Below are 26,409 nucleotides of genomic sequence, written 5' to 3'. Positions count from 1 at the left end.
TCACATTCTTCTGTCACTTTGTTCTGCACTTCATCCTCAATTTATGCGTCTCACTGTCGAGGTTCCTCAACTCAGGAAGAGGCTGCTCAGTCCACGGAATGCTTCAGTGCGTCCTCATCGTCATGTTTACAAGGATTCATGCCGACTTGTCAACAGCTGTTTGTCGTGCGCCGCTGTATCTGCATCGTCATCCTGCGACTCCACGGTTCTTCTGGCTAATACGTGCACCGAACCCGCCGTCGTGCATCAGTCGCTACGGCGCTGATGCATGCTTTCTTCCCGGATCCCGAGCTCCGGTGGTGCTTGGTGGCACTGAGACACATCCCTGTTTCTGCCCCTCCTGGACGCCGATTTTATACGTTGCCTTTTTGTGTGCATTGCTCAGGCGCACCTGCTATTGGTGGCAGCTGCATGCTCTTGCCGCTGTCGTGTGTGGACCAGGCAGGCGCGGCACTTGCGCTGAATGTGTTTGTCCCGTCACTTTTGCCTCCTCTGATTGCATGGTGACTCCCCTGCGCTGGCGGCCGCCACACGCTTACACTCCGTTACCACAAGCTGTGCGAAATACACGGCTTTACAAACCAATTGTATTGCCCGAGCGCCTCAGGCGGGCCGCAGCGCACAACAGGAGGGCGGATAGACACAACGGCACAGGCTGTGCAGGCGCGAGAGACAGGCTTCCCCTCTTCGGCGCGCCACAACACGTCGCTCGGCTTTGCGCGCGTCGAAACGTCAGGCGGACACCAACCCCCAAGGCAACAAACCACCGCACTGTGCTGCACCGGCCGCCGAAGACGTAGCGCGAGCGAACTAGCCTGCGAGCTGATGGTCCACTAGGCTACGGGTCGGCCCGGAGGCCGGGCGGGTTCTCGGTACGTCCATCCGCGTCCGCCGGTGGGCGGGCGGGCAGCGGGCACCACGCGTGAATGCCAAACTGCCCCCGCTGGTGAGTGCATGTGCTTGGTCTGCGAGCTCAGCGGCAGGTCCGGACGGAGGGCCCGACACGTCCGGACGGGGGGCCCGACACGTTCTGACGGAGCGCCCGACACGCTCTGACGGAGGGCTCGACACGTCCGGACAGGGGGCCCGACACGTTCTGACGGAACGCCCGACACGCTCTGACGGAGGGCCCGACACGTTCTGACGGAGTGCCCGACACGTCCGGGCAGGGGCCCCGACACGTTCTGACGGAGCGCCTGACACGCTCTGACGGAGGGCCCGACACGCTCTGGCGGAGGGCCCGACACGTCCGAACGGGGGGGCCCAACACGTTCTGACGGAGGGCCCGACACGTTCTGACGGAGAGCCCGACACGTTCTGACGGAGGGCCCGACACGTCCGGACGGAGGCCACTGCACATTCGAACAGAGGGGCGCGTTCAGGAAATCAGCCCTAGCAGTGACTACAACCATCCCACAACCACAGTCTGATGCGGGGTTGACAGAGCCAGCGCTGTACACGACGCACGGTCCGCGGGCGGTGATACCGGTCCATACCAGGAGAGGTGGTGTCCGGCCATGGAGGAGAGGTAGCGTCCCATCACTGTCCACATCTCCCGGTACAGTGACCCCGTCCAGCAGGCGGGGGTCGCCGCCACCGTCACTGGCCCGCGGCGAGGACCACCCGCCCCCAGTGGAGCCTAGTGCCCCTCTGTCTGCTCCAGCAGGTCACGGATAGACGGCGGCACGTCGAAGCCCGGCGACGGCACCGGCGTGGGCGTGCCGAACATCTTGCTGTAGGACGACTTGAGGAAGAGCACGTAGTTCTCCAGCATCTTGGCGGTGGAGGTGCTCTGGTCCAGCTTGCCTTGCAGCTCCAGCACGCGCTGTCGCAACCGCCGCTCGCTCTGGTGGATAAAACATGAAGGCGCTGCACATGAATCAGTCACGAAACCTTAAACCTCAGACATCAGAGAAGTCGATCCATGGGAAGTATGAACAGTTTCCTGTCACGTTGCTAAAAGGACCACGCGTGTGTACGCCCTTATGCCACAAAGGCAGCATCACGTCCGCATCAGCGGGAGCGTGCACGCAGGCGCAATGTTATGCACAGACGGCGGCCCGCCAGCCACGGCGGCCGAGGCCGTGGTCGGCTGACCTGGGCCAGGTGGCTGGCCTCCTCGCTGGCCTGGCGCAGCTGCCGGCTGTCGGCCTCGTGTTTGGCGGCGCGCGCCTCCAGCTCGCCGGCGTGCGTGCGCAGTTCTGAGAGCCGTTCGGCGGCCAGCCGGCTCTCGTGCGCCGCCTCCGAGCGTGTAGCGTCCAGCTCGCGGCTCAGCGAAGCCACCTGCAGCGACGCGGCCCGTCACAGCCTCCCTGACGCCGGCACTGGTACTACAGGCAACACAGGTACCACAGGTACCACAGACACCACGGGTACCACAGGTACCACATGCACCACAGGTACCACAGGCACCACAGGCACCACAGGTACCATAGGTACCACAGGCACCACAAACCGTCGCCACATTGCCACAGCACCGTAGCCACTGCTGCGGTCTCTGGACAGCTCTACACAGCTCGTAGCCACTTGCAGTGTCGTGCGCTTCCGGCACAACTGCGTCGTTTCAGGGATGCAGTGGAAGGCGCAGGTCTCGTGCAGGTCTCGTCTTGTACTTCAGCATGCGCACAGCATCCATTTTGGGCTGCAGTCGTTGCCGAACGCAATGTTGGTGGCCAGGTGACCGGCACCTGTCGCACTGCGACCAGAACGCCTGTTCCTCCGGTCTGGCTGCCAACCAATCACCAACGGCGAGCACGAGATCTACTCCGTCCCGTTTCCAGATTTTGAACTATCGCCGTTGTGGCAGACGTAAATAAATGGACGGCACGCAGTGGCATAGATAGGAACAGGATCATGAGATGCCTTTAATTGAGACAATACAAAACTGCTGCAGCAGTAAAATCACAGCAAGGCTGGGCCTTACAAGGGACGGTCAGCAAGGATAATTAATTTGATTGGACACAAAAAGACAGCTAGTTTTCCGGCTAGAGATCATGGCTTGATCTCATTGGCACCGGGTCCTCAACATTTTCCTTGTTCCATTTCTCGAAGTGGTTACGATTGCTGAAAGCTCCAACAGCGTGCGTACCTGTTCAATCCGGTCATCCAGATGCTGCGAGGTTTGCACTAAAAGCTCCGTCTTGCGGTGCAGCTCTTCCCTGTGGGCGGAGATAGCGACAACGTGACGCCCGACGGCGGCCGCACATCTACCCAACATGACGCTCGGCGGCAGCGGTACATCTACCCAACGTGACGCCCGACGGCGGCGGCACATCTACCCAACGTGACGCCCGACGGCGGTGGCACATCTACCCGACGTGACGCCCGGCGGCAGCGGTACATCTACCCAACGTGACGCCCGACGGCGGCGGCACATGTACCCAACGTGACACCCGACGGCAGCGGTACATCCACCCAACATGACGCGCGGCGGCCGCGGCACATCTACCCAACGTGACGCCTGACGGCGGCGGCGGCACATGTACCCAACGTGACGCCCGACGGCGGTGGCACATCTACCCAACGTGACGCCCGACGGCGGTGGCACATCTACCCAACGTGACGCCCGGCGGCGGCGGCGCGTCTACCCAACGTGACGCCTGACGGCGACGGTACGTCTACCCAACATAGAGTATGCCGCTCAGGCGTGATGATTTCACCACATTTATTGTACTGGACATTAAGACAGCCGAATTGAGCTCGGGACAAAACAGGCAACCTCTCGACCCCGTTTGGCATTGTTATCGGACACTGCTCCGCATCACATTCTAATCTGCAAACGACAGTCTCTCTCAAGACTTCCTTAGCATTTCGTTGCCGACGCGAACTACCTCATTTCGCCCTCGCGGGCACACTGACACCACGAGGACGCGGCGCGTACCTGAGCTCCTGCAGCTTGCGCTGGGCCTCGGCGTTGGCGGCCTCAGCGTCGGCCAGGCGCGTCTGCAGTTGGCGCCGCTCTTCCAGCGAGACGGTCAGCTTCTCCTTCAGCTTCTGCATCTGTGAGCCGTGCTGGTCCAGCTGAAACGTCAGTCGGGAGTGGTGGGGGCGGCTTGCTAAAAGGAGGAAGGGAGGGGAGAAGGCAGGGAATGTTGTCGAACCCCAACCACCGTTCCGTGCTTGAAATCAAGCTCTGAGTAGCTAGTGCCGGTGTCATTGACCTCGCAACCTATGACACCGTTTGACGGGGTTGGGCCAGTGAAATAACGGCTGCTGGTTGAACACATTGACAAGTACCAATCTGCATATGCAAACATTGCACTCGCAATTAAATCACATAGTGCTCCACTCGAACTTACTCGAGTGGCGGCTTCGTGCAGGTTCTTGTTGAGCAGCTTGTTCTTGTGCTGTTCCGTGAGCAGACTCTGATACGCCTGCTGCAGTTTCGTCTCAGTCATGCGGAGGATCTGGGGAAATGGCTTGCAGAGGCCGCTGGGGCCGGTCGTAGGCGGCCCCAGCTCTGCCAGGCCCGGCAGACCAATGTTACCCAGCAGCGGCGTCTGGAGAGAAGACAGACAGCGTGACGTCGTTCCTCGGGTCTTCCGCTCACGAGCGACGACGGACGCTGGTCTGCTGGTCCAGAGGAACTGAATTGCAGGCCGTTTTAGTGCACCAATGCCTTCATTGGAGTATGCTAATCGAGAAATTGGAACTGGAGCGCACTGATCCGAGAGCACTGACCTCGATGTTGTCTCCCCGGTCGCGGCTGCATTTGAGCTCAAACAGCTGCGCCTCCAGCTCCCTCACGCGCGCCAAACTCTCCTCCACCGTCTCCTTCAGCTCCTGACACCGCCCCTCGTACACTGCGCCACAGTACAATGCAGATGTTGTTGACAACAAGCTTGAAAATTTCAGCAAGTATTTATCGTTATTGATTGAGATATTTTGCCAAGTATACCGATACCGCATGCTACATGATGCATTTAAATGCCTTAACTACCATCTGCACAAAAAGGAACTAGACCACTATATACGACGGATAAGCGTGCAAGCGAAACTGGTCGGGTTTCATGTTCGTCTACTTGCAGAGAAAATGTGGATAATTTGTTTTAAAAACAAGCAGGCAGTAATCAGCTGAGCACCGCATTTCCAAACGCCACCAATCGTTAGGTCACGAAGATCTCTATCCAGTTGACTCCGCACCCACCAGCATTTCTGGGGCCGGCGGCCACCACCGACGGCTCCCGCACAGCGAACAGCGGCGCCCGGCTGTGCAGCGGGTTGACGTGGGCGGCTCCCACGTGACCGCGCCACGCGTCCTCTGAGCGCTGCGGTCGTGCCGGCGAGCCGTGAGAGCCGGCGCAGACAGACACAGGAAGCGCGTGCGGGTCCACAGACACAGCCGGACATGGCAGGCGACACCGATGGATGCCTGATGCGTTCCGCACAAGGGCAATATGCACATGCAGTCACACGCACAAGCAAGCACGCTCACAACCAAACACACGCATGAACGAAATGGGGAGCCATGCTCCATAGGCAGCCTTTATTGCAACGAAGCTCAGCCGCAACAGGCTAAGGGACAAAGGTCGATTGACGACGGCTCTGACCGGCGGGGGTACGGTGAAGCTATGCCGCCGCAGCGGTGCCGGCTCCTGGTGGAGACCATCTCCGACAGCGGGCCGGTGCAGCTCGCTGGATCGTGTCCTGGTGCCGTCCAGCTGGCCTTTCCAGCCGGACGAGAAGCCGGCCTGATGGAACGGAGCAGCAGATCACACAGCTGTTCTGTCGGCTCCCACAGAAATCCTCTGCGGGTGCTGGTTAATATTCCCTGCGTGGACACGGCCACGACTGGTGGCATACACCCCACATCTGCGTGCCAGCTAATGGCGTCAATCATGCCATGCACGGCACCAAAGAGCGACATATCAAAGTACAATAAGCAAGGAAACGCCACAAGTGTCCACTATATTTTAGATCAGTTTGTTTCACCTGGTTTGGAAGATGGGACTTCATTAAAGATGTCATAGGCCTAGCTTTCCCAGTGGAGTAAGACTTCATACTTCCATCTTGTCTGCTTGCCTTTAATATATTGAGCTCACGCTCCTGAAAAGATATAATGAACCAAACCCGTACGATACACAGTTGTCATAAACATCAGTTGTTTTTATTTTGCTTGCTGCCTACACACATTATTGTGAACAAACTTGTGTAAAATCTGAAATTTCAAACTGATAAGTTGCCTTCCTTTTGCACAAAACGTATCATCTTAGCCATTGGTCACGGGCAATTATATTACCTTGCTTTCCAGAATAGCATTCAGCCGGTCTACCTCCCTTCTGTTTTCGTGGTTATCTTCTTGAAGAATCTCTGTTTTGGTGGATGCCATTGGCTGTAGAAATAAATACATACCATCGTTATTTGTCGGGCTGATGAGGTAACTTCACACACCATCTGGTAATGAACATGACCATTCAGATTATTGATCCACACAGTGTGCGAAGCACTCGATCAACAGCTACGGATTGCGGTATAATACAGGCAACATAGTGGACGTAAAGGAATCGAATTACGTATCGCATTCGAGAACGCGCAGCTCAAAATAATAATAAAAATAACCAGGATACCGAGTGTTACTGGAGCCACACAACAACCACGGAGAGCTATAACCACGCATCACTTTCCGCTGGTCTTGAGCATAATGGACAACCGGCGAAACATATAATGGCCGTCGCTCACCCACGACTGCGTGGACAGCGTGGCGATGACTGCCTCCTGACTGGCGACGCCCTGCTGGTCCGGGCCGCCCAGCTCGAGCTGGGCCGGCCCCAGCGCGGCCAGCGGGGGCGCCTCGCGCTCATCCCTCTTCAGCCGCTGCGTCACCTCGTGCGAGAACGCCTCTTTGGCGTCCTGAAGCTCGTTACTCATGGTGCGGATCGTCTTCTCCTGGCCCTCTACGGCCAGACTCAGCACCTGCGATCGGGCATGAGCCGTCACTCGTGGCCCGTTTCGTCTCTTTCTCTCCTACGACCACAAAACACGGGACCTGGGAGGAGGCTGTGCGCCGTTGCTTAACGTGTAACGCTTAACGCTTGCACGTGTCATTAGTGAAGTACGAGACTGGGGGTAAACAAGGTCAAAAAAGGTCCCTCAATTGATATGTAACGTACACAAAACAAGTCCAGCTTGACTTCTTCGCAATACAACCACAGCTTGAGTGAGTGCTACACAGTGGCCTAGCAGACGAGCCTCCATCCTCTCCTCAGGAGTCCCACAGCATCCATCCTCTCCTCGGGAGCCCCACAGCCTCCATCCTCTCCTCGGGAGCCCCGCAGTCTCCATCCTCTCCTCGGGAGCCCCGCAGTCTCCATCCTCTCCTCGGGAGCCCCACAGCATCCATCCTCTCCTCGGGAGCCCCGCAGTCTCCATCCTCTCCTCAGGAGTCCCACAGCATCCATCCTCTCCTCGGGAGCCCCGCAGTCTCTATCCTCTCCTCGGGAGCCCCACAGTCTCCATCCTCTCCTCGGGAGCCCCGCAGTCTCCATCCTCTCCTCGGGAGCCCCGCAGTCTCCATCCTCTCCTCAGGAGTCCCACAGCATCCATCCTCTCCTCGGGAGCCCCGCAGTCTCCATCCTCTCCTCAGGAGTCCCACAGCATCCATCCTCTCCTCGGGAGCCCCACAGCCTCCATCCTCTCCTCGGGAGCCCCACAGCATCCATCCTCTCCCCGGGAGCACCGCAACCTCCATCCTCTCCTCGGGAGCCCCGCAGTCTCCATCCTCTCCTCGGGAGCCCCGCAGTCTCCATCCTCTCCTCGGGAGCCCCGCAGTCTCCATCCTCTCCTCGGGAGCCCCACAGCATCCATCCTCTCCTCGGGAGCACCGCAACCTCCATCCTCTCCTCAGGAGCCCCGCAGCCTCCATCCTCTTTTCGGGAGCCTTGCATCCCCCATCCGAAAGACAGATGCGATCTCGACGCACGTAATTCTTCTGCTCCATTTGACGGAGCCTGGCCTGCTGCAGCTGGAACTGTTTGCGCAGATGGCCGACGTCGTCGGGCTGGTCGTGGTCCGCGTGCTCGGCGGCGGCCGCGTCAGCCGCCAGCGCCGTCTCGCTGACCGATCGCAGCGCAGACCCCACCTCCGAGCCCTGGGGGCATGTCAGCGCCCTGATCAGCGCTGGGGCAGACATGTCAGACAGGCAACCTTCTCGGCAGCGCAGTGACAGGCGAACGGAAATACCTATGTGAAAGTGACTGAGCTTCCCCTTCACAAGTACGGCCATGGCCTGCGCCACATAAGGTTCTAGCGCTCAAAGCATTGTAATTATTTTCACACGCCCGCGCAAAGCTTTTCACCATACTTCCATGGAGCGGACTGATGTACTGTCGTACAACGGAAATACGTACATGCCAAAATGCCCTGAACAGGACGTCACTGAAAGCAAACATACCGCATGGGCGAGTCGGTGAGAGCCCCATGCGGCGTATTTGAGAGCAAAAGTAATACGCTACCACCGGACCAGGTGTAAAAAGATCTGGGCGATGTGTCTCATGCCGTGATTAAGACGACCCAGCTTTGTTTGAGAGAAATACACTTCAGAGTACGTTGTCCTAACACTCACAAGCGCGAAAAATACAAACAGCTTCCGCAAACGTTTATAACACGAAACCCTTGGAGATAGCTCGACATCGTCGTCATTTTTTGCCATCGCATATAAAAAGGTCGGATCCTGTTGTGCCAAGCATGTCAGGCGGCCGCCGTTGTCCTCACTTCATTCTCAGCGTGTCCAGCGAGCTGTCTGGAGCTGGCGGCCAGCTGTGACTTGGTGTCGCCCGGCAGCAGGTAAGTGGTGCCGGCAGACGAGGTGGCGCTGGCGCCCGAGCGGGCCGAGCTCGGCGGCTCGGCCGACCGCGGCGCCGGCGCCAGCGAGCGGCCGCAGCGGGAGGCGACGCCGGCCGGCTCCGGCGCCGGCCGTGGCGCTAGCGCCGCGGCCGGGGCCGGTGCCGGCGCCGCGCTGTGCAGCGAGTGTCGGGAGGTGTCCACGGCCGGGCCCACGCTGCCGGACACCGTGCGCCAGCTGAGTGGGCCGCTGGCCGGGCCGTTGGGCGCCCCCGGAGCGGCGGCGGCACCCACCAGTCGACCGCTGGAGACGGCGGGCGGAGCTGCCTGCGACGGTGGCGCCGCCTGGAGCAGCTCCACCAGCGACTTGACCGCCGGCTTGCTGCCCGGCTCCGGCTGAAACGCATGTCATCCAGGTGAGACCGCCTGTCATGCATACAACAAACACGACACTCTGGATGGTGGAGTAGTGAACACGAGGAAAGAACTTCGCAGTCTGATCGAAAAAGCACTTTATATGATTCCCGTCTGTTTCAAAAATGCCCCCATCCGGAAAGGTAAACTGGCTTCCAAAGTAAAACTCCCCGTCAGTGTATATCCTTTTTTGTTTTACCTCGCGCTACCAGGTTTCTGTTCGAAAGGGCCACCAGCGACAGTTTGCAATGTGGTGTCAGCCGAGGGTACAAGAGCACAGGTCTGCGCCTCACCTGACTACCCATGCCCTCGATGACGCCACGCAGGTTGGACATGACGCTGGCGGCGGCACTGGCCTGCTGCTTGGCCCACATGAAGTTGCTGATGACATCCTGCAGGTTCCTGGGACTGCCGCCGCCTGAAGATGCCATGACGTCCGCGATGTTGGGAATCTGCGGTAGTGCCAGCAGCTGCCCGACAGGGGGCGTCAGTGTGCGCCGGTCTGGTGGGACGCACGTCCGATACCAACAATCTTCTGTAGTGCCAGCAGCTGCCCGACAGGGGACGTCAGAGGTGTGCGCCGGTCAGGTGGGACGCACGTCCGATACCAACAATCTGCGTCCCTTCAATTTTTCCGAAATTAAGCATGCCACGACACTGCGCAGAAAGAAACACATCGGAAGGATCAACGTATCCCTTCCCGCCTTCTAACCGGTGGCGGAGCCGATAACAGCCCAGCACCAAGCCTGCTCCCTGCCGTCCGTCACCTTGGCCGGATCCAGCAGGGGCCTGGCGGCTGCCTCCTGCGCGGCATGCGCGACCGGCGGCGGCTGCGGCTCGGCGGCGCGCGGCTCGCTGCCGCTGCCATCGGAAACAGAACGGCGCGCGCCGCCGGCGCCGCTCGACGCGCGCTCCGGCGGCGGCGAGGGCGGCTCGGAGCTCTCGGCGCGTCCGTGAGAGGTCGTCTCGCGCGGGGAGCGCGACGCGTCGTGTCGGCCGCCCGTGCGCCGGCTGCGTACCGAGCTGGTGCCCTGCGTGTGGCTGCTCCGGTGCGACTTCTGAGAGGGCGCGTAAGCCTGAAGACGCGGCACACGTGACGCTCGTGCCAAGTGCGGCGGAGAGAGTCGCATGACTTGTGGAGCGCGTCAAAGGCACGTGTTTAGGTTGGAATGTGGGGGTGTCAGGATGCGCGGGTTTTGGAGCACTGGAGGTTTTGACCAGGACGTAGGAGTCGCAGTGCAGTAGCATGCACTCTAGTATCGTAGCTCAGCAAAACACTTAGCTGTCAGTAAAATGAAACATTGATAGTTTCTTAACGATTTGCACAGATAGTTTGGTTACTTTCCGGTACAGGCAAGACTGTGTAATGAGCGACGGACTTTACACAGCCTTTGGACTTGATAGGGGATGAAGGAGGCGGTAAAGGTCCTTGCCTTCATCGGTTTTCGGCGTAGCTTGACGGGCTTGACGGGCTCGTAGTCGCGGTGTTTGAGTATGGACGCAATGTTGGTTCGCGTATCAGACCCAGTCGCGTCGCTGACTGACAGTTCGGAGTCAGGGAACAGTGATGCTAGAGCTCTCATCTCGGCTATGCGTGCTCGGAGTGAGGGCTGAAATCAGACCAGCATCAGTTCATGCGTACATAAAGGGATGCGACAAAACTCTCCAAAAACTAATAAAGACACAATTCATGGAGTCAAGCAGTGCCAGCTTTCACCTCTCATCAAGCATCACAGCCAATCAAACATCACAGCCAATCAAACATCACAGCAGGTCAAACATCACAGCCGACCAAACATCACAACCGACCAAGCATCACAGCCGATCACACATCACAGCCGGTCAAACATCACAGCAGGTTAAACATCACAGCAGGTCAAACATCACAGCCGACCAAACATCACAGCCAATCAAACATCACAGCAGGTCAAACATCACAGCCGACCAAACATCACAGCCGGCCAAACATCACAGCCGACCAAACATCACAGCCGGTCAAACATCACAGCCGACCGGTCAAACATCACAGCCGACCAAACATCACAGCCGACCAAACATCGCAGCCGATCAAGCATCGCAGCCGGTCGAACATCAGTCCCACAAAAGTCGGCATTTTCCTCTTGTTCCACAAGCACTTAAACACCTACTCACGCACATCGCGCAGGCTTATACGGAGCGTGGCAGGCACCCTCCACGCGTGGAGCCGGTCAGGTACGCACCAGACGCTCTCCCAGCTGGTCCCTGGGGGCTGCTCGGGGCGGCGGCGCAGCGCGGCGGCCGGGTCGGGGCCGCGGCGTCGTCTCCCGCACGCGCGAGTCGAGCTCAGCCCGGCGCAGACGCGGCTGGTCGGTGGTCAGCGAGCGCTGGCGGCCGGCCGCCGGCCGCGGGGTCGGGTAGGCCGGCAGCGAGCCGGTGGAGCCGGACCGCGCCGATAGGGCGGCGCCACTGTGTGCCGGCTGCGGCACAACATACAAGCGGCGGCAGGTCAGCGCACCGCGATAGTGGACTGGCTGTTGGAAGGACTGGCCGGAGCGGGCGGTTCGATCATGGGATCTATCACGGATGCATGCGTACCCGTGCAAATAACGATGCGGACGCAGACGCAGGCAAAACGTGTCCGTTCAATGCGGTTTCGCGATGTATTTTACCATTTACATGCTATGCACAGGCAGATGCAGTTTTAAGAGCTAACCTTTTTTCTCTTCGGCTTCGGTTTCTTCGGACCAGGGCGAGTCAGCTGCAGCGACTTTGTGGCAAACATCACTCACACGTTAGTTCTTACACAGCCACCTGCACGATGCAGTTTCTGACAAAATAGTGTAACTTAGCAGCCTTCGTGCAATCAGAAGCTAAAACCTCGTTTCGTTCGGTAATCGCTCAACCGGCAGATGTGGATTAGGCTTAATCTCCTCACATTTGGTCTTCGGCTCGCTGAATTACCTATTCTGGATTTCCAATGAACTTAAAATCACGAACATAGAACAGTAATGGACGATGTGGAAATGGTTGTGAACAAGTGGTTAGACGTTTAATGGCACATTACGAACACTAGGCACAAAACACAACGGTTTTCATACATGCAAAATGGTAGAGAATAGCTTAAGTTCAAGACGACTTTCGTAAACAGATAGTAATAGAATCTCGTGAGATCATATACCACGGAACCTCTCCATTGTCAATGCCACAAATAGGTTGTCAGGACCACGAACCGAAATCATTCACACGTGCAACTCTACACCCGCAAACGTAATACAATTTAACGGTAACCTTACCGGCGTACAACAGTCAAAATGAGTGGTCAAACTAGCGATAACAATCGAACAAAACGAAAAGGAAGTCAAATTCACCGCGAGAGACGACTGCACTATAGCGGACCGCTCGCACAGCGACAAGCACCAGCGGAGAGGGCCAAAAAGGACTATATTGAAGATGCATAGGAAAAAACTTCTGACGTAACTCAGATGAACAGCCATACAATTGACTGCGTGTCCTATTGAGACCATGCATCGACCGTCGAAATACGTGCGTCGTGTCTAAGGCGCCTTACATGTTTCATATTCGGCCAGCCGTCCGGTTCGCTAATTACACACAAAACCGGCGTTCCAGAGTATATTGCGCGAAATGAAAAGGCGTTTACATGCGAGAAGCAACGGAAACATGCGCGAGGCAAGCGCGGCAAGAAATACCGACACGTTTCACACCATTTTGCACCTCTATACATTACAACCCTTTGCTATCGTTCAATGACAGCCGATACATAAAATGGCCGTCAAAATGCAGACTTCAGGGTGTTTGACCTATCGATTCTGTTCATGCTTCGTCCTTTTACTAAAGTTTGTTGAAACGCAGAAACAAGGATAAACAGAAAGACTGGTCAATGAAAATGATACTATCTACACACGGCGAAAAATTTCACAGCGTTTTCCAACAAACTTTACAAGCCACACATCGGCTCCCCCCCCCCCCCCCCCACAAATATATGTAGAATACTCTACACCACATAGCCGGTCCATTATCATAGGTGTTGCTAGCAACACCATGACACCATCAGTCGAAAATCAAGCACGACATAAATGAACCACTGCCCATAGCGCGGCATGAAATTCCAGAGGCTTTCTATTGGACCGAAATCAAGTACGACATAAATGACCCACTGCCCATAGCGCGGCATGACATTCCAGAGGCTTTCTATTGGACAAGACACGGCTCGTTATCGTTTCACGAACGTCCGCAGAAAACCGCAACCCGACGTCCATCTCCAACCCCATCACGAAGAGCGCAAACGTGTCGCACACTGCAGCCACAAGCCGACCCTCACACATCACTTGACATACTTGTCCATAAACTTTTTGTGGAAGTCATTTCTGAGGGCGTCGTTGATGAAGCGCGGCTGTTTGCGCTCGGGCTCGGCGCGAGCGCAGTTCTTGAACACGACGTCGTCATCCCAGCGGCGCTTGACGCGCGCGTCACCCTTGGCCGCCGCGCCGCTGTAGCTGAGCAGCGGGTTCCCACTCAAAATGTTCTCCATGCGGATGCGCTCCTCCTCCTGCTTACGCTCGGCGTCCCGCTTCACCGCCTCGGCGGCGCGCTCCTTGCGAATGCGCTGCAGTTCGGCCATGAGCTCGGCCTCGTCGTCATCGCTCTCCTCGTCCGACTCGTCCTCGTCCAGCACGTCGTCCACGTCGAGCGCGGCCGGCGCCAGCGGCTCGGCGCGCCTGCGGCTCGAGCCGCCCGCCGCGTCGCCGCGCTTGTCACGCGCCTGGCGCTCGCGCTCCTCCAGCTCGCGCCGGAAGTCGCGGCCGCGTAGCTCGTCGGTGGTGCCCTGGCCCGCCTCGCGCTGCTTGAGCTTGGTGTGCGCCGGAAGGTCGCGCGACGAGTACTGCTTGCTGATGGCCGAGAGGTCCTTCTCGCCGCGCGACGAGCCGCCGCGCGCGGGCTCGAACGTCGGTCGCGCCGCTGTCGTCATCTCCCCGGCCGCGACGCGCTAGCCTGGAGCAAGGAAGCACAGCTGTCAATGGATGGTGCCAACCTGGAATATACACAGCGTCGTTACGGACATCACAGCAGTTGTGCAAGGTGGCGGATCAAAGTATCAGCTCTCTGTTAGTGATTAACTGGGATATTCCCAACTTGTCTTCAAATGGCACATTACTTTGATAAATAAACCAGTTTGATTATGATATCAGCCAGATCACTGATGTCAACACATTAATCCACTGTTTATCATGAATGATGCAAATAAGGAATAGAGCAGAAGAGCTCAGCATTATCTGGCATCTTCAATCATGCCTGTAACCTGCCATCTGCTGGGCCTCCACAAAGTGAAGAGTCCACTGTTTGAGGAGCGCAGTGTGATATGACACAAAAGTTTGTGTAGTACCATGTGCCATCACCCTACACAAAAGTGTAGGGTGATAGTACATCAAAACATGATACATACAAGCCCACAAATGCTTCCAACTTGTTTTTGCACAATAGATGCCCACATTGTGGGAAAACAAAAGGGATACAACTTGGCAAACAAACTTTTAAGAAATATGTTGTAGCTGATGTTAAGTCAAAAGTTAAGGTTCGGATAATGGCACGGAAGAACCAATGAACATGCGGAATCCCACTTATCATCTAGCATTAGGCACTCACGGCTTATCTTGGTGATCTAGTATTGTAATGGCATCCTGTTCATTATGTTATATGCTCTACAATCACACAAAGAGCCATGCTGGATAAAGTATTGAATATAATAACTGTATCATTTACTGTACTGAAGACCAATGTAAAACTGCTTCAATGGCAGTGTATCAACTCCTTTTCAGATGAATTCACACTAAGGGTAAGCATAAAAGACAGCCACACCAAACAAGATATCATACTCTTATGAGCCATATCAAGTGACACCTGGTTCTCAAGCCAATTTGGCAAACTGTGCACTGATAGTCAGCAGGGATAGTATGGAATATAAAACATGTACTTAAGATTCCAAATGCATCTTGCCTTTAAGAAATTAACCCTAATATTTACTTGCAAAAAAAAATACCATGAGAGCCAGCCTGCAATCTACTGCACCCAAGATTTACATTTCATTGGTGTGCTGAACCCCCATGCCATTGCACAGCAGGATCAGGTTGTACCAAAATGTGCACCATTTTTATGGGGCATGATTGCTTGTGAAAACTTCTGCAACATGAAAATTTATTAAAGCATTGCTTCTTTGCTTGCTCAAAATGGTAATGACTGAGAGCTGAACACTGAACTCTCAAATTTATGGAGCACATGCTACAAAATTGCCACTGTGATGTTGCTGCACAGGGTACATTCTGCACAGCATGTAATTTTGTAGTCAGGCAGTCATGAAAGTGCTAGATATGCTTAATACGTGCACATGCTATTGCAGCTTTGCAATGCACTCAGCTGTTTACATTATATATAACTGGTTGCCTCTCATCCTGTCAGGATGGATGCTTACCAATGTTTTGGCAGTGGCAGACACTTCGGTTTTATTTGAAATGCTATTTAAAATATTGCACTTCAAGAATGCACTTTTAGAACTAACCTTGTGGCTAGAATAAGGGAAAATTTTTAAGACTGGAGGCAGGAAATTATAATGCCAAGTTGCTCAACAGAGTTCTACTGTACTCATTCTCAGAACACATGTTGTTTCAAGTCCTTAATAAATGATCTGTAAGGGCATACACTTCCTTTGACAGATGCACTGCTTAATAAACAGGCATCAAACTCTTATGAAATCAGGCATAGGTCACTGGATGTTTGCACCCCAATCACCAGCGTGCACGACTCCTACCTTGACCAATACACCGAAAGACGTGCAACAGGCACCCCAATCAGCAATTCAGTATCCCCACCAGTAGCACTGTCTGGACTTCTTCGTTGCAACTGTATGCCTGAAGATGACTTTGCGTCTTACACGTCAAACACTGAATACAATCCACGCCTCCCCACCGCTCACGCAATAAAACAACGTGCTTGAGCTGGTTGTGCCCTAGTTGTTACATTGCTCTGGCTGTAAGAGAGGTCACTGCGCCAAAGTATTATTTGCGCCAGAAATGAACTACATGAGCGCCATATTGCTTGATATATAATGATACTCACAACTTATATATGAGAGAAAAGTTCATTTCTACGATTTTGATAAGTTTTGTACTCAATTTAAATGACTAAATCATAATTTTTTGTGGAGGCTATGTCTAAATATAATTATTGAGGCCTGGTCAGCAGCAGGCCTGACCAATCGGAGACCATCAGCACCGGGGGATTTAAATTTTAAACTCCAACAATCGCTGTCTTGCCGCCCGTGCGATGTCCTCGTGATATTTTATTTTTGGGCGAGAAGAGTGGGATTACGTTGAGACCACTCGCTTCCGACGAGACGACGACGTTTTTAGGCTGTGGAGAAGTGAATATTTTGAGAGAACGACATTGAAAGACGATTTTACTCGAGCACCCGAAATGTCTCACGCACTGCGATCAAACCCGGTGGGAAACAACGTAAGTACGAACCTAAATGTGAGCGTCTCCGCAGTATTTTTCTGTTTTCATTGTTGCTTCTTTGTATATTGATTTCAATCCGCTGGACAGGGAGTAGCAACACCGAATTCCTTCCATTGCTATTCAGTAAACCTCGCTCAATCCCGTCGTGAGACATCATTTCAGGGTCCTAATTTTGTCATTGACGTGTGTTGCAAGAACTGTCAGTTTTATTCAGACAATCAGTCTCTGAATATTAGCATACTCGTAATTTGTATTTCCTTGGGGTCAATGTGGTTGAATAACGATTTCATGACTAATTTTGGCCAATGCTGTTTTTATCCAAGTTATGCTGTAAAAGTGCCTGTCTTTTACTGGAGGTGGGGCTTTGCATTTTCAGGTGGTTGAGCCGTTCTTAATGTTTTTATTCCAGATCATGAATAGTGAGAATCAGATAATGCCTAGAAAGGGCATTGCTACCAGAAGTACGCACGGCCAACAAAGAGCTGTCCTCGGTGAAATTGGTAATAGGGTCAAGGGACTGTCTGTGAATAATGGCCTGAAGAAAGGATCCATTGCCGCTCAAAGCAGGAAACCTTTGGTCCGATCAAAGGCCACCAGCTCCATCAGGTATGTACTGCATAGCATACACTAGATCTGCTATGCTGCACCCGTACACTGTTGCTTCGTGATACCCGATGTATCCACATGAATATGTGTGGACAGTTGTTGAGTTAAAGCCTGGCTCCAGGCGGAGTGTCATCATTCGGGTTGGCAATTTAAGTTGGAGAAGGGATGTACTGACAGATGACATCAGCCACTGAAGACGTTATTACAACCCAATAAATATTATGTTAGCTAGATCACATGTCATGCATGTCCACAGGCAAGCACCTGATGCTGCACCTCAACCTGAGCCCAGCAAGCCATTCTCGGCATCGGAGGAGATTGAGAAGCTGAATGCCTACTCCAGCAAGCTGCTGGAAGTGGATGACATCGATGCTGAAGATGCAGACAATCCTCAGCTGGTCTCCGATTATATTAAAGACATCTATCTGTATCTGCGATTTCTAGAGGTAATGGGATGATGTGGCGTGTCGTACTCGACTACGTGCGAAGTCGGGGCCTTGCGGGGCGCAAGAGGTCCGACCCCCCCCCCCCCCGACATTTTCAATATTCAAAGCCCCGCCTTTGTCGCTGGGAAACTAAGGAGCGTCTTCGTTGCTCGTTGCACTTTTGCCGCGCAAAGGCAAGTCCTCATGTGTATTTTTCGCCATTTTGAATGTTTTGAACTCACTTGATTTTTCTTAAGCTGAATTTAGTTATTTAAGCCATAAGTTGATTTTTTTTTACAAACTTTTAGTTATTTCTTTAACTAAAAGCTTGTGAAAAATCAACTTAGGGCCTAATGAATCAAATTCAGCTTGAGAACATCAGTCAAATGACACCAATATGCAAAATGGGTACAAATAAACATATGGGGTTTTGCCTTTGGGCGGCAGACGTGGCCACGTATGGTTACCTGCGCGCGCAAGCTTTCAAGAGCTAGGAATAGCCACAACTCTGGGCATCACGCTCCGCTCGCTGCGTGCCATGTGTTTGAGATTTGCTCCCGGCTGCTTGCCGTCCGGTTTCTTCCCTTGTCACCGCCGACGTTTTCTCCTCAAGGTGTCCCCTGGTCACCGCGGACTGAGCCTGACAACAGGGGACATGTGTCGTAAACCAAGCCACCAGGGTGGCTGGGCACGGAAGGGTACAAGCATTTACCAGACCCCCAGTGCGCCGGAATGGGTGTTTGCAGCGGCGTGCGTATCACGACATCGCACAACCGCGTTCCGACGGCGTCAAAATCGATGGTAAATCGCTTTCAGGTAGGAGATGTGTAATCGTTGAAGTTCCGTTTTGGCCATATAGCCTCAGCAGTTGAGTGCGTCGTAAGGCCCCAGTGACACACGGAGTTCCGTTTTGGCGCCGCTGAATCGGAGGATGTGACCGCTAGAGCGAGCGCCCGATTTTGAGGAGGTTCGCTAACCAGGGGACGGCAAATAATGTCCGACAGCTGCATCCAATTTGATGGCTGTCCTTCCTAGATGCGGATAACCGTCAGTGATGGAGCGCCTGGTACAACGTTACCAGACTGACTGGTGACATGCCTAGTCGGTGTTTCTTATGAGCATGCTCTACGGTGGCATGCGATTTCGGGCGCTTCCACTGCGGGGTCATATAGCGTCCATCCAAAGGCGGCATGCCTGTGGAGTGAGATGACTGACTTGGCCCACATTGTACTGACGGGAACTATGGATCGTGGCCGACCCAGTGCAGACCTCCAACTAGGTCACGTGAAATCCCTTTGTGGTGCTGCCTATGGAGAAATGAGTTATTTGCTGTGTGGCTTCCATTGGGCTCCATAAGAAAGCGTTTGCTGCTGTGGAATTCTTGCAAGTCCAGGGTGTGCTGTGAGTAGATCTCGTTTGAAAACGATCGAAGCAGTCCTTTGAGAAAAAGGCCCGGTGCGGGAGTTGGTCCACCGCTGCCAGCATGAGAAGGGCTGCCGCGCTGGATTGTTTACAGATGCTTGCGACTGCGGTGATGACTAATTTGCGCCTCGTGCGTATGCACAGTGTATGTATGTGTGGTGATGACGCGTATGTGGCAGACGCTTTTATCATGTTCTTCAGTTCCACTTCTGTCTAGGCCAGTTAACTGGTGAAATGTCGTCATGCCGCTTTCATTACGCTTGTTCTAGGATAAGTTCCGGATCAGCGAAAATCATCTGAGGAACAGTCAAATTACCGGCAAGATGCGCGAGATCCTGGTCGATTGGCTTGTCCAGGTCCACCTCAAATTCAAGCTGCTTCATGAGACCCTGTACCTGACAGTGGCCGTCATCGACAGATTTTTGCAGGTAAGAATTGCGCGGTTCTTGCCAGCTCCTGTTAGCGGACGAAATATTGAATGCCAAATCGTGAGCAGAAAAAGTCGTGTGCGGTAATCAAAAGCAAAGTATGTGTGTGCGAGTATGGAGTGCGAGTCCTTGCTCTTCACGAACGTACGTACGGTAAACAAACTACGAACCCCACAAAAGCCGATGGTATTTCATTGGCATTTATGATGAGCTTTCAATGTTTGTGTGGTCTGGCGGCGAAGGCAACTGTCCCAGCTGTGTACCTTACACACCTTCTCGGCTGCCGCTGTTATGCGCGGCATGTCACTGCCCACGGTGGTCTTTGAGGTTTAAAGCCAGCATACATTTTCCGATTACCAGACCATGGTCAATTAGAGTATCGTGGTAAACAACTGCGCTTGATCTTGGGGAGGAAGGGCCAGAGACCCGTGGCCACCCCCAGGTGGCGTCGCTGCTCTTCGCTAGAGGAAATGAGGACGTTTTTGGTCTTTGCCGATGCGACATATTCCTGGGACCCACCCTGATATTTACTGGGTTTTGTTTTAACGCGTTTTTGTGACTTCCTATGAGAAAAGTTACGCAACCCGACGTACGTGTCCAACCGCATATTAGCGGATGCGACTTGTGCTCTGCAGGTTTTGTTAAGTTTTGTAAAGACCATTTAACTGGCATATATCACGATGTGTAGCGTGCTGGCACTAGGGGCTCCTTTGTCCGTCTTGTTTTACGTTAGGTCGAAAACCGGATTCATCAACTGTGCCTTGTCTGAACGTGCGTGCTGCCCATGCTAAGCAGGCCGGCCGTCGCCGCAGGTGGACACTTCCATATCGCCTAGCCAGCTGCAGATGGTGGGCGTCACCGCCATGTGGATTGCCAGCAAGTACGAGGAGATCTACGCGCCCGAGGTCAACGACTTTGTCGTGATTGCCGACAAGTCGTTCGACACGGAGCAGATGCGCCAGATGGAGCGTCAGATCCTGACGGCGCTGCGCTTCGACTTGGGCCGGCCGCTGCCGCTGCACTTCCTGCGCCGCAACAGCAAGGCCGGCTTCGTCGACAACCGGCAGCACACGCTGGCCAAGTACCTGATGGAGCTCAGTCTGCAGGACTACGGCCTGGCGCACTGCAAGGTCTCGCAGCTGGCGGCCGCGGCGCTCTGCCTCTCGCTCAAGTACGTGTGCCAAGGCGGGCCGGCCCGGTCGATCGCTGCGCTGGGCGGTCCCATTGACGCGTGCCACACGCCGCGGCGTGCAGACCGCTTGGGGTGCAATCATAGCATTCTTAGGGCACGCTAAGTGACGCTGTTTGCGCGCGAAACCGTCATCCCAACTGAGCTGACCGCTCGCCTAGGCCGAGTCTCCGTCCTGCCGGCGAGGCTGACGGCGGCTGGTGCGGGGTCGGGGCGGACGTTTGGTGTGTGACGTCGGCAGTGCGGCGGGCGGTGCCGTGTCGCCGGCCTGCCCGACCCTGACCGCCGCCCGGTGGCGTGCGCGTCTCAGGGTGCTGCAGGACGACGACACGGAGGGCTGGACCCAGACGCTGGCCCACTACTCGTACTACGACGAGAGCCGGCTGCGCCCGACCATGTGCCGGCTGGCCGACTTGGTGCTCAAGGCCAACGACAAGCTGGCGGACAGCCGTGCCAAGCGCGTGGTAAGTGGCCGTTGCAGTCTTGCGTCTATCTTATATTAGAAAGTGCAAAAATCCGCCGATGGCGTACGATTTCCTAAGGCTTAAAGTGCCGTCTGCAAACCACCGCCCATGCAGCCCAACGCTGCCCAACCCATAGCGACCTCGGCAATCGTTCCTGGGGGACGACCGGTGCCGCATTTTCCGAAACGGATCTCGAATGCGACACGCTGTCGCCTTAATCGAGCAAGATGATATCGCATAAACGACACATGCGTAATGCACAACGTATGACGACCAATATCCACTCAAATCAGTTACTTGTTTGGCTTTGCTTTGGCTATGATGGCCTATTGGCCCACCGCACAATTACGGATTTGTCGATGCAAGAAGCCGCACAGGTTGGCCGGCTTGTCGCCGTCTGTGAGTGGGCTGTACGGTGGTGTGTTTCTGTCCGAGTCTCTCGCGCGGCTGATGTACAGCCGTGTGTGAGTCGGCTGTACGGTGGTGTGTTTCTGTCCCGAGTCTCTCGCGCGGCTGATGTACAGGCGTGTGGCAGCAGTGAGCACTCGGCGGCCTGGGGCCGTAGATGCGCTGGATCAAACCAGTGAACTGTGACCAGCGCATGCACCGCACAGGCACACCTGCGCACAGGTGGTCATGCTCTGTCGGGCGAACACCTCCCACTTGCCAGTTAGCTCGCATCCGTGCGGCGCTTTTCACTTTTGCACTGAATCTCTTGTGGAATACGTACCGGCACAAACTAACGTTTGTAAACGTGTCATCTTCCTGAACCTCTATGTTGCGTACATCGAGATTTGCGATGTTGATGCTACGTTAAGGGTTTAGGACTTGCGCTATCGTAATAATGACGATGTGCCCCTAGTGTAAAGGTGCCTTAAAGGGAATGTTTCACATTTAAAGATCTTGAAACATGCATCGGAAATAATGAAATAAGCTTACTTGCTATTGGTGTACTTTTAAGTGGAAAAAGCTGTTCTGGGACAGCACAATTGTCTGTTTAGTAAATATCCTGCTCAATAGGCCATTGCTTGGATCACGTCATCGTACCTTGCACAGCGTTGATTGACAGTCAATTGATGGCCATACTATATTCTGGAAATCATGCCCGCGAACGCCAGATATGAACGACTCTACCATTGCATTTTCTTCGCCTTGGTCGCCGAGTGACTTATGGAATGGCAGGATTTGAATGACGAAGGTTATTATGACGTGATGAATTCCAATGTGACATCGAAGTAATCTCTCAAAATAGTCTCCCCATCTTTGCGGGTGTGTAGCTCAGAAACTAGAAGGGGTTTGGGTATTAAGGAGTGGCAGGGCTGTGAGCTGCACCAAACGATCTTTAAGATGACTATTCCAGTGCAAGACTCCGTGGACATATGGAACACTCCGTTTAACCACTAACGGCCCGGTAAGGAGGCCATTTTCAGATCAGGATGAGGTGTCCATTGAACGGCATGCTTTCTTCGGCGCATTAGTAAGTTTCGGATGCCTTGGCGTGTGTCTACCGTTGCGCCCTCCGTCCGTCCTGCCCCGTCCCGGTACACCCCGCGCCACGACCGCGCGCCGGGCACGGCGTCGTCTGTTGCTGACCTGGCGCGCCTTCGCAGGCCGTGGCGCGGAAGTACGCCAACAAGAAGTTCCTGTGTATCAGCGCGCTACCCGAGCTATCCGGACCGGTGATCACGGAGCTGGCGGCCGAGGCGCCGCTCTGAGTGAGCCGTCGAGGCGAGCCGCGCTGCCCGAGCTGCCCGGACCGGTGATCACGGGGCTGGGGATAGAGCCGTCGCTCCGGGGGAGTCGTCGAGACGAGCCACGCTGCCCGAGCTGCCCGGACCGGTGATCACGGGGCTGGGGATCGAGGCGCCGCTCCGAACCAGCCGTCGAGTCTAGCTGCGTCGCGCCACCCTGCCCGCTGTCGCTCTGTCTGCTTCTACTGCTGCCGGCGCCACCTCGGTGCAGTCTTTGAACCTTTGTGATGAGCCGTTTTAATTTTTGGCAACCTTTTGCGCCCGACCCGCTTCACAGGCATTGCTACCCTTGGAGGATTTTAAGAGATTGTCACACTTTTAGAGATTATTTGGAATACTCGCCGTATGTGGGTGCTTGTCCCCGATGTGGTGGTCGGTTTGGCCCCGTTTTCGCCCTGTCTTCCGTGTTGTCGCTGTGTCCTGGCGCCGCCAGAGGCGACAAGAGCGCAGAAGCCGCTTGTTTTATGACGTCGCGGCGGTGTGGCGCCCTCTCGCTCGCTGACAGCTCAATAAATGTTGGCTAGGCCTCTTCTTCTTTCCTTTTAGTTAGTTTGCTCACCTGTGTGACAAAGCAGCGCGCGAAACGGCGGCGGCTGTCGGGGGCGCCGTTTCGCCAGTGGAAAGCTGATCCGACAGCGGTAAGGAGCAAGCAGTGCTTCTTTTGATCGATCGATTCCACTTTCGAGGTTCCGACTGCGGTAGCGCGATGTTTCCGCTACAGTTTTTTAGTGTTCTGTCGGCTTCCTTCATGCTGCATGTTACCAATAATGCTGTATATATGCCCAGAGCCAAGCGAAATAAACGTAGTAGACGACTGCCGCATCTGCGATGCACTTGGCGAGGGTGAGAACGCCTCGACTTCGAGACAGTGCGCTGGGAAAGGAATGCTTTGGTGCAGGGTCAACGTAAGTGGGATGTGCATCTTGGACCGCTTTTGAAGTAGTAGCTCGGTGCTCGGGCAGTAGTCGTGTGACCATATATTGGGTGACTGTTGCGACCCATGGCGATACCGACATATCTGGTGTCATTGAATGCGCCTCCACGAATCACCGTGATGTACTCATCTATGCGTAACAGAAAGGTACAACCGAGCGCTCTAAAGGCGCCTGTTGTGCGCGACGGTCAGAAGCCACCTCTCGCGATTGAAATCACAATCGGGCGGAAACAAGATGCATTCACGGCAATAACAAGCATTGAAAGACATGGTAGGTCGGACACGACGTCGCTGGCACAGGCCGCCGGCCGGGGGCCCGGCCAGGGCTGCGCGTGTTCTGCCGGAGCGGCCGGCGGCCCCGGCGTTGGCGCTCAAACGTCGCTGCTGAGGTCCGGGGCGAGCCGGACACGGGTCTGCGCCGCGCGTCCCTGCGGTGGGGCGCGCGGCCGCGGCCCCAGCCCCAGCCCCGCCGTCAGGCCGACGCGGTGGGCTGGTGGTCGGAGGTGGAGGACGGGGAAGGGCTCTAGCGCCGGCCGCCGACCGGGTACCCGGCGTACCAGCCGAAGGCGCCCTGGCCACCCGTGTACGCGCCGTAGTCGACCTGGTCGGGGCCGCCGTAGCTGGGCTCCGACTGGCGCACGAACCTGTGCACAGGGCTCGTCTGAGGCAGGTATCGTCTGCTGACGCCGTGCTGCGGTGTCACGTCACGAGCGGTCTGACGCTAATGACGTCAAAATGTCACCCGAGTTGTCGATGCGTACAAATAGCGTGCCACGAACGAAGTGATGCGAGACACACAGCGTCAAAATAGCTACAGAAAGCGATTCATTGGATTACGACCTCTCGCCAGGTCGCCGGGTTAAGAGTGGTTTCATGCAAAAGCAAAATGTAATATGAACGGAAGACGCAAATGTATTGACGTTTGAAACCAACTTGAAAGTTGATCCCAGCGTGGAAAGCTTTATCGATTGGAGACATCCACTGGTCGGAACTGACCTGTCATCGGAGGCAGCCACCAGCTGCTCGCTCTCAGCGTCCGGCAGCACTGCCTGGCGGGCCACCCGCACGTGGGGCGCCGGCTCCAGCCGCTGCAGCTGCTCCAGCGGTACCAGCACGTACCGCGGCATGGCGACGGTCACCGCCAGCAGCACGCTCAGCACAACCTGCCGCCAGAGGGGCACGACGGTCAGGCGCGACCGCGGCTGCCTCCGGACGGCACGGAAACGTGCTGCTGCCTGCCGTGCGGTTGGTGTAGTAGTGCGTCGTAGGTAGTGTGTGGCTCATCAGAGTTTGACGACGCACTCAGCTGCCGAAACTATGTGGCGTCGCCTGCCGCTTACCCCGGCACAAAAGATGGGTATGGCCTGGAATTGAATCCTGTGCCTCTGGTTTCCCCAGACGCGCAGCTTGACTACTACGCTACCGGCGCCCCATTGCCCCACACTGCCCCATAGTTTTGATGGGTGGAAACTAGCCTTTATACGGCATTTTGCGTATTGCAGTTCCGTGCGAGAAAAGGGTGGCCCTACTTGGTCATACATGGTGTAAATGTGTCTCAAGTCCACTGCTGTCGCACTGCCGGTCGGCACCTGCTTGGCGTTTACCGCGGGCCGGGGCCGCAGACGTGATCGCCATCGAGGAGGGGGGCAATGCTGGTTAGCGGCCAACCGCGTATCGTTCTGATACCATCAAGCACGCTTCCCGAATGTCGACAGCAGGCTTAGCAGCGCACTTCCGATGATGGCATTATGTCAACTGGTTAGCATAGCGTTTCCAATCCCACATATGAACGGCGAAATGTCCTATGCAACGCAAGAGCGCGTTTGCACCCAGGAGCACGTGGTCCTGCTAGTATGAACCGATGATGGAATTCGGCGGAATGGTTAGGGGAACGATCATTGCACTCGTCATTTCGTTAGTCATACCGCCAAGACACAGAGACAGCAATAATCAACGAGTAAGGCAAGTGGGCAGTCAATAAATGGTAAGCAGCGCATGGCACGTGGACAAGTCAAACCGCTCTCTCACGCTTACCATCGGCACTGCTGGCTGTCGCGCATAGTTAGCAACATCTTAACATATCTGGAATACACACAGGTCTTACCTGCACTGTGATCACATGAGTCAAAAGTAAACAGCAGACAGCATGACGCAGTGTCACTTAACATAACCTTTTAACATAACTTAGCATTTAACATAACATAACTTAACATAACTTTTAACGCCTAACATAACTTTTTAGACAACCTTGATTTGGATCAGTTGGACGGTGACGTGAACTAACGTTAACCCGGTCTGAGCCTAACGGCTTAGGAGGCCCACTACGGTCCAAAATGTGTGTGCCACTCATCACCACCTTGCCGACATCAGATCAAAAAGACAACACACGACTGGGCCTCCGCACATGCTCACTGCCACTCACCAGTTTCGTGTTCATGTTGCCGTCGGATCCGTTCACGCAGTGGTGAGAACGTGCCGTGACCAGCCGTTTT

The 26,409-nt window shown here is 55.1% G+C and overlaps 4 protein-coding genes across 5 annotated transcripts; 1 reads left to right on the top strand and 3 right to left on the bottom strand.

Annotated features, from left to right (window-relative positions):
* Positions 1 to 583: 583 nt before the first annotated feature.
* On the bottom strand, positions 584 to 11,953 carry LOC119100595 (outer dense fiber protein 2). Its single transcript, XM_037223674.1, has 18 exons — positions 11,885 to 11,953; positions 11,502 to 11,555; positions 10,212 to 10,268; positions 9,486 to 9,662; positions 9,146 to 9,174; positions 8,710 to 8,809; positions 7,919 to 8,086; positions 6,679 to 6,912; positions 6,239 to 6,331; positions 5,932 to 6,045; positions 5,550 to 5,690; positions 5,147 to 5,267; positions 4,681 to 4,802; positions 4,299 to 4,499; positions 3,881 to 4,020; positions 3,089 to 3,158; positions 2,098 to 2,283; positions 584 to 1,846 (listed from the first exon to the last, which is right to left on the bottom strand). Exons 1-18 carry the CDS (start codon positions 11,951 to 11,953, stop codon positions 1,640 to 1,642), a joined length of 2,283 nt encoding a protein of 760 aa, XP_037079569.1. The 3' UTR covers positions 584 to 1,639.
* An 834-nt stretch (positions 11,954 to 12,787) lies between these two features.
* On the bottom strand, positions 12,788 to 16,252 carry c12.1 (spliceosome-associated protein CWC15). 2 transcript variants are annotated; one of them, XM_037224078.1, is made up of 2 exons: positions 15,992 to 16,252; positions 12,788 to 14,181 (listed from the first exon to the last, which is right to left on the bottom strand). In XM_037224078.1, exon 2 carries the CDS (start codon positions 14,156 to 14,158, stop codon positions 13,514 to 13,516), a length of 645 nt encoding a protein of 214 aa, XP_037079973.1. In that variant the 5' UTR covers positions 14,159 to 14,181; positions 15,992 to 16,252; the 3' UTR covers positions 12,788 to 13,513. The 2 variants fall into 2 exon arrangements, with proteins under 2 accessions (XP_037079973.1, XP_037079974.1); XM_037224079.1 differs by having other exon boundaries at positions 16,053 to 16,252.
* Positions 16,253 to 16,464: 212 nt separating this feature from the next.
* Positions 16,465 to 23,799, top strand: CycB (Cyclin B). The gene is made up of 7 exons (XM_037224060.1): positions 16,465 to 16,695; positions 17,108 to 17,304; positions 17,561 to 17,750; positions 19,421 to 19,579; positions 20,392 to 20,750; positions 21,079 to 21,232; positions 22,843 to 23,799. Exons 1-7 carry the CDS (start codon positions 16,657 to 16,659, stop codon positions 22,945 to 22,947), a joined length of 1,203 nt encoding a protein of 400 aa, XP_037079955.1. The 5' UTR covers positions 16,465 to 16,656; the 3' UTR covers positions 22,948 to 23,799.
* Positions 23,800 to 23,936: 137 nt separating this feature from the next.
* On the bottom strand, positions 23,937 to 26,409 carry LOC119100889 (uncharacterized). Its single transcript, XM_037224083.1, has 3 exons — positions 26,340 to 26,409; positions 24,914 to 25,080; positions 23,937 to 24,561 (listed from the first exon to the last, which is right to left on the bottom strand). Exons 1-3 carry the CDS (start codon positions 26,352 to 26,354, stop codon positions 24,441 to 24,443), a joined length of 303 nt encoding a protein of 100 aa, XP_037079978.1. The 5' UTR covers positions 26,355 to 26,409; the 3' UTR covers positions 23,937 to 24,440.

This window comes from Pollicipes pollicipes, unplaced genomic scaffold, assembly GCF_011947565.3.
Source record: "Pollicipes pollicipes isolate AB1234 unplaced genomic scaffold, Ppol_2.1 Scaffold_4881;HRSCAF=5763_pilon_pilon_pilon, whole genome shotgun sequence".
NCBI lineage: Eukaryota > Metazoa > Arthropoda > Thecostraca > Pollicipedomorpha > Pollicipedidae > Pollicipes > Pollicipes pollicipes.
This window is presented reverse-complemented; position numbering and strand designations above follow the sequence as displayed.